General features: G+C 43.1%; 1 protein-coding gene across 6 annotated transcripts in view; it reads left to right on the top strand.

Moving 5' to 3' along the window:
• LOC121276953 (nipped-B-like protein) overlaps positions 1 to 15,856 on the top strand; it is a 554,475-nt gene that overhangs the window by 78,526 nt on the left and 460,093 nt on the right. For 5 of the 6 annotated variants that reach the window (XM_041185678.1, XM_041185679.1, XM_041185683.1 and 2 more), the window contains exon 2: positions 4,446 to 4,592. In XM_041185678.1, the coding sequence (XP_041041612.1) occupies positions 4,529 to 4,592 (64 nt within the window). In that variant the 5' untranslated portion in view covers positions 4,446 to 4,528. Of the gene's footprint in view, positions 1 to 4,445; positions 4,593 to 15,856 lie in introns of those variants that run through there. The other variant, XM_041185682.1, reaches the window with a different exon arrangement.

Raw genomic sequence — 15,856 nt, forward strand, 5'->3', positions numbered from 1 at the left:
CCTATCCTATCCATCTTTCCTCATAACTGCAGTTTTCAAGCCCTGGCAATATTCTTGTAAATCTCCTCTACTCTCTCTAGAGCAATTACGTCCTTCCTGTAATGTGGTGACCAGAACTATACACACAGTTCCAGCTCTTGCTTAACCAGCACTTTAAACAGTTCCAGCATTAGTTCCCTTTTTGTAGCATTAACCGAATGCTATCCCATTTTACTTGTCTACATTTGCAATCCCCAGCAGGACCCAAATATCAAAGTTTTCTGTTTTCTGTTGCAATGTTGGCCTGAGAGTTGTTTATAGTCCAGAACTGTTTGGATGCACAGTAACTCTAAAGCGCACTGTGTAAATTTTGTGGGTCGCTGTTAATTCCAAACCCAATCGTGATAGGATCTGAAGTAGCTGTCAACACACTTGTAACAAGCCTAAAAACAAAAAAACTGTGGATGCTGGAAATCCAAAACAAAAACAGAATTACCTGGAAAAACTCAGCAGGTCTGGCAGCATCGGCGGAGAAGAAAAGAGTTGACGTTTCGAGTCCTCATGACCCTTCGACAGAACTTGAGTTCGAGTCCAAGAAAGAGTTGAAATATAAGCTGGTTTAAGGTGTGTGTGGGGGGGGGCGGAGAGATAGAGAGACAGAGAGGTGGAGGGGGGGGTGGTGTGGTTGTAGGGACAAACAACCTACAACCACACCCCCCCCCCCCCCCCCCCCCCCCCCCCTCCACCTCTCTGTCTCTCTATCTCTCCGCCCCCCACACACACACCTTAAACCAGCTTATATTTCAACTCTTTCTTGGACGCGAACTCAAGTTCTGTCGAAGGGTCATGAGGACTCGAAACGTCAACTCTTTACTTGTAACAAGCCTGTTGGAATCTGCACCTGCATTAGTTGATCAATGTTTGGTCGATAAATAGATCAATTAAACTTCTTTATAGGCTGTTTTAATGGTGAAGTATTGCAAGTTCCACATGGTGAAAGCTATTGGACTTCAATCTACTATTTAACTTTACACCATTGGCTTATTAATTATATCTATAACCATATGTGCCCTTTTCAGTTGGTGGCTTGATTTGACATGTGGAACCTGGTGCATGCGGAATGGTGGCGGGGGTGGGGTGGGTTGGTGGAGAAAAAAAAAGTGAAAGGTCAGGGGAACCCAACAACCAAGTTATCCTGATGGGAGGGATTGCGAATTAGTCTGGGGGAAATACATGGGAGGGATGGTATGGAGGAGGCTGGTGGGGGGAAAAAACAAGTAGCGTAAGGTAAGAGGAGTTCAACAACAAAGTCTATCCAGGCTGGAGAGATTGGGGTGGTGGGTGACATAGGAAAGGGGTGGGGTGGCATAGGTTACATAGAAAGGCTAGTTAAATTAATGGGATTGGTTAAGTGTGGCAAAATAATGGGGCCAATTATTTGATACAAATTATTATTTGCACACTATTCTTTAAGGCTGAAGGTCCATTAGGTTTGAATGAAAAGGTTTTTGAAAAGCTGTCAGGTGAATTTGAAGAATACATCAGTTACGACTCCAAAGAGATAAGTCTATACCCTCAAGTTTCTTTGCAGTCCAACTCCCAATGGGTATGTCACCACTCAAACTTAGGGAAGAGTAGTTATAATTCTATAATAAAAATCTGAAACAAGGTCTTTGTCATGGAATAAGATTAGCAGTTAAGTTGTTTTCTTTGATAGATGCTGAAATTACTTATAGTTCAGATGGGGAAGGACAGCATGCTTCCTTCCCTAAAATATGTTACTGAACTACTTGGGGGTCACTTCGTGATATCAGCTTTTTATTTCCTGTTTTTTTCAAACTGAATTCAAATTCTCAAATTAGCATGTTGAGGTTTGAACCCTCATTCTCTGGGTTATTAGTTCAGGACACCTGGATCACTAATACAAAAGTAAAATACCTGTGCATGCCGGAGATCCAAAATTAAAAACTGAAAATGCCAGAAACACTCAGCAGATGAGGAAGCATTAGTAGATAGAGGAAGGTAAGGTAAACATTCCATCGTAACATTGATAAGAGGCTGTTTGTTGACATTGTAACTGCAGAGGTTGCACTTGTCGCACATGCAGTCACAGTGCCTGTGACATCACTGCCAGGGGGTAGCTGCCTGCATCAAAAGAATGTTACCACCCTTAATATTGAGCAGTGTAAAAATATTTTAACAAATGCAACACTAATAAAATGCGATTTGTTTTTTCAAATGTTTCTCTGCTTTGCAGAGTCTTTAATGATGTATGATCTACACTCTGACAACCATGGTTAAGGATTGTATTTTTCATGGAATGTTGATCCCCAAAACACCAGTTAAAGATTTTGGAATCGCATGTAATTAAATTCTGATTTGACCTCCCCTCCTCACAGGCCGCCCTGCTCCTGACCCTTTACTGCATTCCGCTCACTGCCCTGCTCCCTCACTGCCTACCGCTCGCCGCTCAGCAGAGGACTGGCAACACAGCCAAGAGTTGCTTGAGGAGCGGTGAACAGGCCAATGAACAAAATGACAGGGTCCATGCCGGGTGGTGTGAGTGAGGCGGCAAACTGGAGGCAGCAAGCGGGTGGTGAGCATTCAATGGATGCACAATGATGTACATGCCCTGGTTAACTGAGTGGCTGCTGACTTCCTGTTCCAGTTTAGTGTCAGGAGATGCAGTGAAAGAAATTACTCTTTGACCTGTGTTCAAAATCTCTTAACTTAATTTGGTACCTATGACTCATTCCATTTCTTCCCCCTCTCTAGATCTGTCCTATCTCTCACTCCCTTATTAGTTTAAATCCACTCTGCTGTCTTATATTCCCTTCTCTTCAAGGACTTTGATCATTGTCCAATTTCATATGAAACCTGTGTTGGGACAGTTTCCACCCTCATTTTTACTGGTCCCAGGCTATGTTAACCTATTTCATTTGTCAAGTACATCAGTACTTGAAAATGTCTGTATTTATGTATTTCAGGAGCTAACATTCATATAAAAATTCTATGAACCCATTATACTTCAATTACATGGTACTTGTAGAAGATTAACTGAGCTATTAATTAACTACTAATCTGACCTAATGGATTGAGGTAAAAGGTAAAAGTGAAACAAAAACAGAAAATGCTGGAAAAACTCAGGCCTAACAGCATCTGTGGAGAAAAAAAAGTTAACGGTTTGAGTCCTTATGGCTCTTCAAAGGTAAAAATGTTTTGTTTGTGCATCTTCAAAACTGCCTCCGATGTAAGATTATTGCAAAAGAAATGAGTGGGAGGGGAAGTTATGCATTTTGTTACACATATAGACTCAGACAAAACACACAAGTGCAAGCTTGGTGGACTAAATGTTTCTTCACGGCTCTTCTGAAAGACCAACCATACAAAAGATGGACCAAGACAGACTGGCTGGTCAATAAGGTCTGTCCATTCAGTATGTTGCTGATAAGAAAATTATGCAGCTGTTGGCAGGTGGGCAGTACTGGAATAGTTTATTTAGAGGCATAAAGGGGACAAAAAGATCTTGGGGGTTTTTGTACAAGGAGTCCATCCCAAAAGTATTAGGGTGAGCAGTGCAATGGTATTTGCTCAAGAGGACTGAATATAATCTAACCCAATTTGAAGCTGAAAGTACAAAGTATATACGTGCAAGATAATCCTTTCACATACTGCTCATAAACAAATGTCCGTGCATGTAAGGTACAGTGAGCATATCTTTAATTTCTAAAATTCTGCATTTGATAAGCAGCTTAGTTTTGTTTTCCAGAGGTTATTAAACATCAATGTCATTAACACTTGATGCTCCTTTTTAATTCTTTAAATTTCCTTTTAAAGACTTGATTAGAATTGCAAAGTTTGCTTTTAATATTATGGCCATGTTGATGCAGATTATATTTCTAAGTAAAGTTATGACTAGTATTCATGTTGTAAATGTGATATTTTTGGAAAATTATTTTGACATTCCAGCTATTTAAAGCATTTGTTTGGGAAATACAGCAGAACTACCCTTTAAAATCTACTCGTTAATCATTAAGCTTCCTTTCATTTTTGAATGCTGACTACTTTTCTAGTTTCAGCATTTCCTGTTTTTATTTAAAGTATTCAGGATTTGTTTTTTCTTTTGCTTAGTATGAACTGGAAAATAACGAAAGACTAGGAATGACAAGCGTGTCATCATTTAAAATTATCTCGAGCGTGAGTTAAGAGAAATTTCTTCACACCTGGTACTTAGGACATGAACTCCTTTGTCACAAACCTTTGATTCATTTAACAGAAAATTGATGAATATTTGAAATAGGGAAAGATATAGGGCTATGGAGGAGGGGCAGTGAAGTTTTGGATTGCTTCAGCATTGAGCCAGCATGGATACAATGGCCAAATAGTGGCCCTCTCTGACTGTGTTTCCAACTGAACTGGAATTGATGTAACTACTGATATTGATGGACTGACTTTGTTTTTTGCAGTATCTGGGAGATGTGAAGTGAAGTTGACTGGGACCTAGACTGAAATATCTGTGCATAGACACGATTATTTCTACAACTTCAGGATGAATGGGGATATGCCTCATGTTCCCATCACCACACTTGCTGGGATTGCTAGCCTCACTGATTGTAAGTACTGACTTTTATTGTTTATCATTTTGTTATAGGCTTCTAAATGTCTACTGTTTCTGTTGCAGTTCTACAGTTTAAATAGAGTTTATTTGAGGTATGATTGGAACTGAGATTGCATAGCAGTGTCCACTACGGAAGTCTTTACAGTGATACTTTGAAACGTGCAAAGTTCATTAAATGTGTTTTGAGTTGATTTTCGTATGTGACCTCAATATGCATCTTATTATGTAGTAATAGATTTTATAATTGAGCCAATTGTTTTTTTTTTTGCTGACACCTTTTTTTATTCTTGCTTTCACTTGATTGTCAACAGTTGTACAATGTACTAAAGTTCGGGGTCATCTAGGATCTAAATTTGATCTATCAGTCCATCAATTGTGTACTTGGTTAATAGACAGGTAAACAAACAATCCTTGGTACCTATATGTTGAAGTGACTTCTGCAGCATAAAGGCCGAAGGCTCATAGTGTTTTGCAATCCATTTTGATAATACAGATAGTGATTGTGAGGTGATTAAGGGTGGCAGATAAGTCTAACACATTTGCAGAGCTTTGTACACTCATTTGAGATGAACTTTTTTGTTGCAGATTTCATTTGAACAAATCCAGACCAATGTCCTTGGGGTAATTTGCTAGTGCTATGGGGAAGGGGATTGACTAATTTGGTAGGGGAAATTAGAGAAGAAAATACAGCACAACTTCAAGGTGGGCATTCCTAGAAGAGAAGTGGCAGTGAATTAAACAATGCAAAAGCAGAATACTGCAGATGCTGGAAATCTGAAATAAAAATATGCGGGAAATACTCTGCAGCTCAGATAGCATCTTTTTTTATTCATTCATGAGATGTGGGCTCTGCTGGCTGGGCCAGCATTTATTGCCCATCCGTGGTTGCCCTTGAGGGTGGTGGTGAGCTGCCTTATTGAACTACTGCAGTCCATGTGGTGTAGATACACCCACATTGTTGTTAGGAAGGGAGTTCCAGGATTTTGACCCAGCGACAGTGAAGGAACGGCGATATATTTCCAAGTCAGGATTGTGAGTGACTTGGAGGGGAACTTCCAGGTGGTGGTGTTTCCATGTGTCTGCTGCCCTTGTCCTTCTAGATGGTAGTGGTCGTGGGTTTGGAATGTGCCGTCCAAGGAGCCTTGGTGAATTCCTGCAGTGCAGCTTGTAGATGGTACACGCTGCTGCTACTATGCGTCGGTAGTGAATGTTTGTGGATGTGGTGCCAATCAAGCGGTCTGCTTTGTCTTGGATGGTGACAAACTTTTTGAGTGTTGTGGGAGCTGCACTCATCCAGGCAAATGGGGAGCATCCCATCACATTCTGACTTGTGCCTTGTAGATGGTGGACAGGCTTTGGGGAGTCAGGAGGTGAGTTACTCGTCACACAATTCCTAGCCTCTGACCTGCTCTTGTAGTCACAGTATTTATATGGATAGTTCAGTTCAGTCTCTGGTCACTGGTGAGCCCCAGGATGTTGCTTGTGGGGGATTCAGTGATGGTGATGCCATTGAACATCAAGGGGCGATGGTTGGATTCTCTCTTGTTGGATATGGTCATTGCCTGACACTTGTGTGGCATGAATGTTACTTGCCACTTGTCAGCCCAAACCTGGATATTGTTCAGGTCTTGCTGCATTTGGACATGGACTTCTTCAGTATCTGTGGAATCGCGAATGGTGAACATTGTGCAATCATCAATGAACATCTCCACTTCTGACCTTATGGAAGGAAGAACATTGATGAAGCAGCTGAAGATGGTTGGGCTGAGGACACTACCTTGAGGATCTCTTGCAGTGATGTCCTGGAGCTGAGATGACTGACCTCCAACAACCACAACTATCTTCCTTTTTGCTAGGCATGACTCCAACCAGTGGAGAGTTTTCCCCCTGATACCCATTGACTCCAGTTTTGCCAGGGCTTCTTAATGCCACACTTTGTCATATACTGCCTTGATGTCAAGGGCAGTCACCCTCACTTTGCCTCAGGAGTTCAGCTCTTTTGTCCATGTTTGAACCAAGGCTGTAATGAGGTCAGGAACCCAAACTGAGTGTCAGTGAGCAGGTTATTGCTAAGTGAGTGCTGCTTGCTAGCACTGTCGATGACCCCTTCTATCACTTTACTGATGATCGAGAGTAGACTGATGGGACGGTAATTGCTGGGGTGGATTTGTCTTGCTCTTTGTGTACAGGACATACCTGGGCAATTTTCCACTTAGCTGAGTAGATGCCAGTGTTGTAACTGTATTGGAACAGCTTGGCTAGGAGTGAGGCAAGTTCTAGAGCACAAGTCTTCAGTACTTTTACTAGAATATTGTCAGGGCCCAAAGCCTTGCAGTATCCAGTGTTGTTCATCCATTTCTTTATATCATGTGGAGTGAATCGAATTGGCCGAAGACTGATATCTCTGATGCTGGGGACCTCTGGAGGAGGCCGAGATGGATCATCCACTCAGTACTTCTGGCTGAAGATTGTAGCAAATGCTTCAGCCTTATCTCCTGCATTGATGTGCTGGACTCTCCATCTTTGAGGATGGGGATATTTGTGGAGCCTCCTCCTCAAGTGAGTTGTTTAATTGTCCACCATTCACGACTTGATGTGGCAGGACTGCCGAGCTTAGATCTGATTCATTGGTTGTGGGGTCGCATAGCCCTGCCTATCACTTGTTGTTTATGCTGTTTGGCACGTATGTAGTCCTGTGTTATAGCTTCACCAGGTTGACACCTCATTTTCAGGTATGCCTGGTGCTGCTCCTGGCATGCCCTCCTGCACTGTTCATTGAACCAGCGTTGATTCCCTGGCTTGATGGTAATGGTAGAGTGAGGGATATGCCGGGCCATGAGGTTGCAGATTGTGTTCGAGTACAGTTCCGCTGCTGCTAATACCCACAGCGCCTTATGGATGCACAATCTTGAGTTGTTAGACCTGTTCGAAATCTATCCGCACAACAGGATAGAAGGTGTTCTCAATGTGAAGGCGGGACTTCGTCTCCACAATGACTATGCAGTGGTCACTCCTACTGATACTGTCATGGACAGATGCATCTGCGGCAGGCAGGTTGGTGAGGATGAGGTCAAGCATTTTTTCCCTCTTGTTGGTTCTCTCACCACCTGCTGCAGACCCAGTCTAGCAGCTATTTCCTTTAGGACTGGGCCAGCTCAGTCAGTAGTGGTGCAGCCAAACTAGTCTCAGTGATGGCCATTGAAGTCCCCCAGCCAGAGTACATTCTGTGCCCTTGTCACCCTCAGTGATTCTTCCAAGTGATGTTCAACATGGAGGAGCACTTGATTCATCAGCTGAGGGAGGGTGGTACATAGTAATCAGCAGGAGGTTTCCTTGCCCATGTTTGACCTGATGCCATGAGACTTCATGGGGTCCGGAGTCAATGTTGAGGACTCTCGGGGCATCTCCCTCCTGGCTGTATACTGCTGTGCTACCGCACCTGCTGGTTCTGTCCTGCTGGTGGGACAGGACATACCCAGGAATGGTAACGGTGGTGTCTGGGACATTATCTGTAAGGTATGCTTCCGTGAGGATGACTATGTCAGGCTATTGCTTGACTAGACTGTGAGACAGCTCTCCCAATTTTGGCACTAGCCCCCAAGATGTTAGTAAGGAGGACTTTGCAGATCGATAGGGCTGAGATTGCTGTTGTCTTTTGCAGTACCTCGGTCGATGCCGGGTGGTCCGCCTGGTTTCGTTCCTTTTTTGTGACTTTGTAGCGGTTTGTTACAACTGAGTGGCTTGCTAGGCCATTTCAGAGGGCATTTAAGAGCCAACCACATTGCTGTGGGTCTGGAGTCACATGTAGGCCAGACCAGGTAAGGGTGGCAGATTTCCTTCCCTAATGGACATTAGTGAACCAGATGGGTTTTTACAACAATTGACAATGGCTCCATGGTCATCATTAGACTTTTAATTCCAGATTTTTATTGAATTCAAATTCAGCGTGGTGGTATTCGAATCCGGGTCCCCAGAGCATTACCCTGGGTCTCTGGGTTACTAGTCCAGTGACAATAGCACAATGCCATCGCGTGCGCCCCCCAAAGTGGAGAGAAAGAGTTAACTTTTCAGGTCTGTGATTTTTTTTTTCATCAGAATTGTTCAACAGTTTTAGATCCTAGCCTCTACCTCATTTTGTTTCCTTCTTTCTTTACTGTGTTTATTTTTCCCCTCCTGTTTTTGTCGTATTTCCTTCTCTTTGCCTTCGGACAGAAGCTATTCATTATCCTGCCATTCATATCTCTTTTAGATTCATCTTGCTTGTCCCCTTATCACTTCCTTTGGCCCTACACCATGCAACCATTTGTCATTTAATCTCTCCTGCCCTATACCAAACACCATATATTTCCTTTTGTTCTTCTCATCCACTAGCCTTTCACTTGCACGAAACCTATTACATTTCTAATTTTTCCCAGTTCTGATGAAAAATCACAGACTTGAAACATTAATTCTGATTTTCTGTCAACAGATGCTGCCAGACCTGCTGAGTATATTTCCAGCATTTTCTGATATTATTTCAGATTTTCCGGCATCTGCAGTATTTTGCTCCATGAAAGGTACAGACTGAATGCTCTCACTGTGCTAAACTATTTTATTGATTCTACCCCATTCAGTTTCTTATTTTCCTACCTGTAGATGATTCTATTTTTCCTACCAATGTGCATCCTCTCTCATTTATCTGTCAGTATTCATTTGCTATATAACTGCCAAGATTGCAAGTTTTCTCATGCCCCGTTGCATTCTTCATTGTTAGCTATACCACCCCAACCTAGTTTGCTGTCATCATTACTTGCAACTCCTCTCAATTTCGTAAAATCACGTTGACTTTGTGTGATCATACTATGATTTTTGAAGTGTGTTGTTACGACTTCTACCGTAACAGGATTCCAGCATTTTTTCTGACAACAGACGTCAGGCTAACTGGCCTCTAGTTCTGTTTTCTCTCCCCCTCCTTTCTTGATAACAGGTTTACATTTGCTAACCTCCAACTTGCTTGGACCCTTCTAGAAACTAGAGAATATTGGAAAATTGTAATCAGCTCATCCACCATCTCAGCAGCCAACTCTTTCGAAGCCTACGATATAGGCCTTCAGGTCCTGGGGCTTTGGCTTCTCCAGTACTTTTTTTCTGCTGATATTAAATTGCGTTCCTCAGCTTTTTTAGTCCCTTGATTATCCTTTGTCTCTGATATGTAATTTGCGTCTTCTACTGTAAAAATGCACCAAGTATTTCAATGTCTTTGCCATTTCCTCGTGACTCATAATTTCTCCTGTTGCTGCCTCTAAGGGACCAAAGTTTACACTAGTTACTCTACTTTTTATATACTTGCAAAAGCTCTTACAATCGTTTTTTTATGTTCCTGTCTAGTTTACTATCATTCCAATTTTTCCTTCTTCAACATTTTGGTGTCCTGTTGCTGGCCCCGATCCTCAGACTTGCTACTATTCTTTGCAACATTATAACCTTTTTTCCTTTAATCTAATACTGTCCTTCACTTCCTGAGTAACCCACAGGTGGACCTTTCATGCTGAGTTTTGGTTCTTGTTGAATGTTTGTTCTTTGATTAACGTTTTCTAATGTTTATTTATCGCCATAGCTTTTAGTCTATTTACTCGATCAACTTTGGCCAACTCTCCCACTCATACTTGAGGAATTGGCTTTCTTTAAGTTTCTTGTTCAGGACTGGTTTGTGTTGTTTTCAAATTTCATATGGAATACAATTGTCATTTTTGCCCCAGAGGATCTTTTACAATGAGATTACTAATTAAACTTGCCTTATTGCACAATGTTCAATCTAAAACAGTGCATTGCTCCAGGAAACTGTCACAAAAGCATTTGACAAACTCATCTTTCAGACTACCTTTGCTGATTTGAGTTATCCAATCTATAAGATGATTAAAGTCCCCAAGATTGCCTTTGTTATGCACTCCAATTAATCGCTCGGTCCAATGGTATTGTCAGCTCTCTCTCAATTCAAGAATGACATCCAGTCAGGGTCGTGAGTTTCTGCCATGGGGCTTCATGTCACTGCCGATTTTTGACCTGCAGGTCTTTGGACACATGGGACAGGTAAATTTGCTTCCTTTTCTTTCCTCCTCTGCTGCTGCTTTGCCTTATCATCAAAATGTTAGGACACGAAGTGCGATGTAGCTTGATGGACTCGTTGTTGCAATCCTGAACAATTGACAGCAAACTTCTCCCAGTCATTAATGTCAATGCTGCCATGTTTCAAGGAGAGCTTCAGAGTGCCTTTGAAGCTTTTTCTTTGTCCTCCCCTGGAATGTTTGCCATTTGAGAGTTGAGAAAACAGGACCTGGTGTAGGAGAGACTTTTCAGCCATCTGGACATCGAAGTTGGTTGTTGGAGCTTTGCCTGAATGTTCATAGAACTGGCTTCAAGAAGGACAGTAGTGTCTGTTGAATGAATTTCTCTAGCACTCTTGTGTGTCATTGGTACACATTCCAGTTCTCGCTGCAGTACAGGTGTGTGGTGATAACAAGTGCTTTGTACATAAGGACTTCTGTTGATTTGCAGTGGTCTTTGTCGAACAGTCACTGATGTAGCTTGTAGAAGGCTGAGCTGGTGCAGCTGATCCAGTGTTGGATCTATACCCCTCAATCTTATACACCTCAACATTCCGGGATATAGAATCTTCCGGTGAGGATGGAGGGGAGGGGGTGAAAGAGGAAGAGGCATTGCATTATTAGTTAAGGAGTCAGTTACTGCAGTAAAGAGAGATGATATCTTGGAGGATGCATCGAATGAAGCTTTGTGGGTAGAGCTTAGGAATAAGAAAGGGGCAGCCACATTGTTAGGTGTTTATTGTAGACCCCCAGATAGTCAGCGGGAAATTGATGAGCAAATATGTGCACAATTTGCGGAGGTGTGTAAATAGGGTAATTATATTAAGCGATTTCAACTTTCCCAACATTAATTGGGATAGACATAGTGGCTTGGATGGAGTGGATTTCTTGAAATATGTACAAAACTTTTGAGGTCAATATGTAGAGGGTCCAACAAAGGAAGGCGCAGTGCTGGACCTAATTCTGGGGAATGAAACCGGACAGGTGGCTGAGGTGGTGTGGGGGAGCATTTTAGTGATAGCGACCACAACATGGTACAATTTAAGCTTGTTATGGACAAAGAAATCTATAAGTTGCAAAAAAATGTTTTGGATTGGGGGAGAGCGAATTTTAGTAAAATTAGGTAGGATCTGGCCAAGGTAGACTGGGAACAGCTACTTGTGGGGAAATTTACAGAAGAGCAGTGGGGGCATTCAAAAAGGAAATGGGGAGGATGCACGCTCAACATGTTCCCTCTAGGGTGATAGGGAGGAGTAACAAGCCCAGAGAACCATGGATGAGCAGAGATATTCAGGTTACGATGAGAAGGAAAAGAGAGGCTTTTTAGCAGGTACAAGAGAAGGAAATCAGCGGAGGCATCAGTGGAGTACAGAGTGCAGAGTGGAGCTTAAGAAAGCAATTAGATGAGCAAAGAAGGGAAATGAGAAAGCTCTGGCTGGTAAAAGTAGGGAAAATCCCAAGATGTTCTATAAGTATATCAATGGGAAGAGGAGAACCAGGGAAAGAGTAGGGCCCATAAGGGACCAAGGGGGAAATCTATGGGTGGAGCCAAAGGACATCGTGAGAGTGTTGAATAAGTACTTCACATCCATCTTTCCCCCAAAAGAATGAGGATGAAGGTATTGAACTTGGGGAGAGAGACTGCAAGGTTCTTGAGCAAATTGATATAGGGAGTGACAAGGTATTGGAGGTGTTGGCAGGCTTAAAAGTGGACAAATCTCCTGGTCTGGATGATTTGTGTTCCAGACTGCTGAGGGAGGCAAGGGCGGACGGTTGCAGGGGCCTTTAACAAGGTCCCACATGGGAGACTTATAAAGAAGGCAAATGTGGAGGTGTAGGATTAGTAAGTTCGCGGATGACACAAAGGTTGGCCAGGTGGTTAACAGTGAGGTTGAGTGTCTTGGCTACAGGAAGATATAAACGGGATGGTGAAATGGGCAGATAAGTGGCAGATGGAATTTAACCCGGGAAAATGTGAGGTGATACACTTTGGAAGGAGTAATTTGACAAGGAAGTATTCAATGAATGACATGACACTAGGAAGTTCTGAGGAACAAAGGGACCTTGACGTGTGTCCTTAGATCTCTGAAGGTGGAGGGGCATGTTAGTGAGGTTGTGTAAAAGGCATATGGGACAGTTGCCTTTATCAGTCGAGGCATAGATAACAAAAGTAGGGAGGTTATGTTGGAGTTGTATAGAACCTTGGTGAGGCCACAGCTGGAGTACTGTGTGCAGCTCTGGTCGCCACATTATAGGAAGGATGTGATTGCACTGGAGGGGGTGCGGAGGAGATTCACCAGGATGTTGCCTGGGATGAAACGTTTAAGTTATGAAGAGAGGTTGGATAGACTTGGGTTGTTTTCATTGGAGCAGAGACGACCGAGGGGCAACCTGATGGTTATGAGGGGCATGGACACGGGGGATAGGGAGCACTATTCCCCTTAGTTGAAGGGTCAGTCACGAGGGGAAATAAGTTCACGGTGAGGGATAGGAGGTTTTGGGGGGGATGTGAGAAAAAGCTTTTTTACTCAGAGGGTGGTAACGGTCTGGAATGCGCTGCCTGGAATGGTGGTGGAGGCGGGTTGCCTCACATCCTTTAAAAAAATACCTGGATGAGCACTTGGCACGTCATAGCATTCAAGGCTATGGGCCAAGTGCCGGTAAATGGGGTTAGGAAGGTAGGTCAGGTGTTTCTCTCATGTGTTGGTGTGGACATGATGGGCCGAAGGGCCTCTTCTGCACTGTGTGATTCTGTCAGGTCCTCTTTCAACCTTCGCTGATCCAAGGAAAACAACCCCAGCCTATCCAATCTTTCCTTAGAGCTCAGACCCTCCAGCCCAGGCAGCATCCTGGTTAATCTCCTCTGCACCCTCTCCAGAGCAATCACGTTCTGCTTGTAATGTGATGACTAGAACTGCAGCAGTACTCTAGTTGTAACCTACCCAGCATTTTATACAATTCCAACATAACCCCCCTGCTCACGTACTCTATGCCTCAGCTAATAAAGGCAAGTGTCCCATATGCCTTCTTTAACCACCTTATCTATCTGCCCTGCTACCTTCAGGGATCTATGGATGTGCACACCAAGGGCCCTCTGAACTTCAGTACTTTTCAGGGTCCTACCATTCATAGTATAATCCCTTGCCTTTTTATCTCTCCCCAAGTGCATCACCTCTCACTTTTCGGGGTTGAATTCCATTTTCCACTGCTCTGTCCACCTGACCAGTCCATCCTGCAGTTTACGGCCATCCTCCTCACTATTTACCACCTTGACAGTTTTGGTGTTATCCGCGAATTTCTTGATCATGCCCCCTACATTTAAGTCCAAATCGTTTGTACACCGCAAACAGCAAGGACCCCAACACCAAGTCCTGCGGGCCCCACAGACTTCCAGTCACAGTAACATCCTTCCACCATCACCCTCTGCTTCCTGCCTCTCAGCCAATTTTGGATCCAGTGCGCCACTTTGCTTTGGATCCCATGGGCTCTTACTTTCTTGACCAGTCTGCCATGAGGGACCTTATCAAAAGCCTTGCTAACGTCCATGTAGACCACATCAAATGTATTACCCTCATCAACACTACTGGTTACCTCCTCAAAAAATTAAATCAAATTTGTCAAGCACTACCTTCCCATAACAAATTCATGCTGACTATCACTGAGTAATCCATGTTTTTCCAAGTGCAGATATATTTTGTTCCTCAGAATTGTTTCTGGTAACTTCCCCACTACTGGCTGGCCTGTAATTTCCTGGTCTATCCCTTCCTGCCTTGTTTAATAATGGGACAACATTAGCAGTCCTTTGGCACCTCACCTGTGGCCAGAGAGGATTTGCAAATTACTGCCAGGGCCCCTGATATCTCTTCCCTTGCCTCCCTCAACAGTTTGGGATACATCTCATGCGGGCCTGCAGATTTATCCACTTTTAAGGCTGCTAAACCCGCTAGTATCTACACTCTCTCTCTCTCTCTCTCTCTCTCTCTCCCTCTCTCTTAATTTCCCCTAATATTTCAGAGTCCTCCACCCTGATGTCTAAATCTGCGCAGTCCTTTTCCATTGTGAAGACCAATGCAAAGTATTCATTGAGAACTGCACCCATGTCTTCCAGGTCCACACACATGTTACTTCTATGGTCCCTAATTGGCCCTACTCCTTCCCTTGTTATTCTCTTGCTGTTTATATATTTACAAAACCCCTTTGGGTTTTTCTTCATTTTACCTACCAATGCTTTAATTTCCTTTAAGTTACGCTCTGCACTTTTTATACTCCTCTGGGGACTCTGCCGTATTGAGCCCTTGGTACCTGCCATATGCTTCTCTTTTTTTCTTAATCCTAACCTTTATGTTCCTTGACATCCAGGGTTCTCCGGACTTGTTCGCCCCCTTTATGGGAACATATTTGCCCTATTCTCTCCATTTCCTCCTTGAATATCTCCCACTACTCTGGCACAGTTTTATCTGCAAGCAGCTGCTCCCAGTCCACTTGGGCCAAATCGTATTTCACCTCAATAAAATTAGCCTTTCTCCGGTTTAGAACTTTTAGTCCTAGCCGAACCTTATCCTTTTCCATAACTGTCCTAAATCTGACTGAGTTATGGTCACTATCACCAAAATGCTCCCCTACTGATACGCCTTCCGCCTGCCTGGGCTCGTTTCCGAATATTAGGTCCAGAACTGCCCCCTCCCTTGTTGGACTTTTGATGTACTGGCTAAAAAAAGTTCTCCTGGATACAACTTAAGAATTTTGCTCCCTCCCTACCTTGCACACTAAAACTATCTCAGTTAATATTTGGGTAGTTAAAATCCCCTACTATTACTGCCCTATTATTCTTACATAAGATAAAAGCAAAATACTGTAAATGCTGGAAACCTGAAACAAAAACATAAAATTCTTGAAAAACTCAGCAGGCCTAGCAGCATCAGTGGAGAGAGAAACAGAGTTAACATTTAGAGTCTGTTTGACCCCTTCTTCAGACTCTTCTTACGCTTCTCTGAAATTTAATTACATATTTTATCCTCTATCTCTCCCGGACTGTTTGGGAGCCTATAGTACATACCCAACTTGCCCTTTTTTTTTTTAACTACTACCCATATGGCTTCATTTGATGATCCTTCCAAGATATCATCCCTCTTCACTGCTATAATTGTTCCTGGATCAATATTGCAATCACCCCCAC

Source organism: Carcharodon carcharias, chromosome 4, assembly GCF_017639515.1.
Source record: "Carcharodon carcharias isolate sCarCar2 chromosome 4, sCarCar2.pri, whole genome shotgun sequence".
NCBI lineage: Eukaryota > Metazoa > Chordata > Chondrichthyes > Lamniformes > Lamnidae > Carcharodon > Carcharodon carcharias.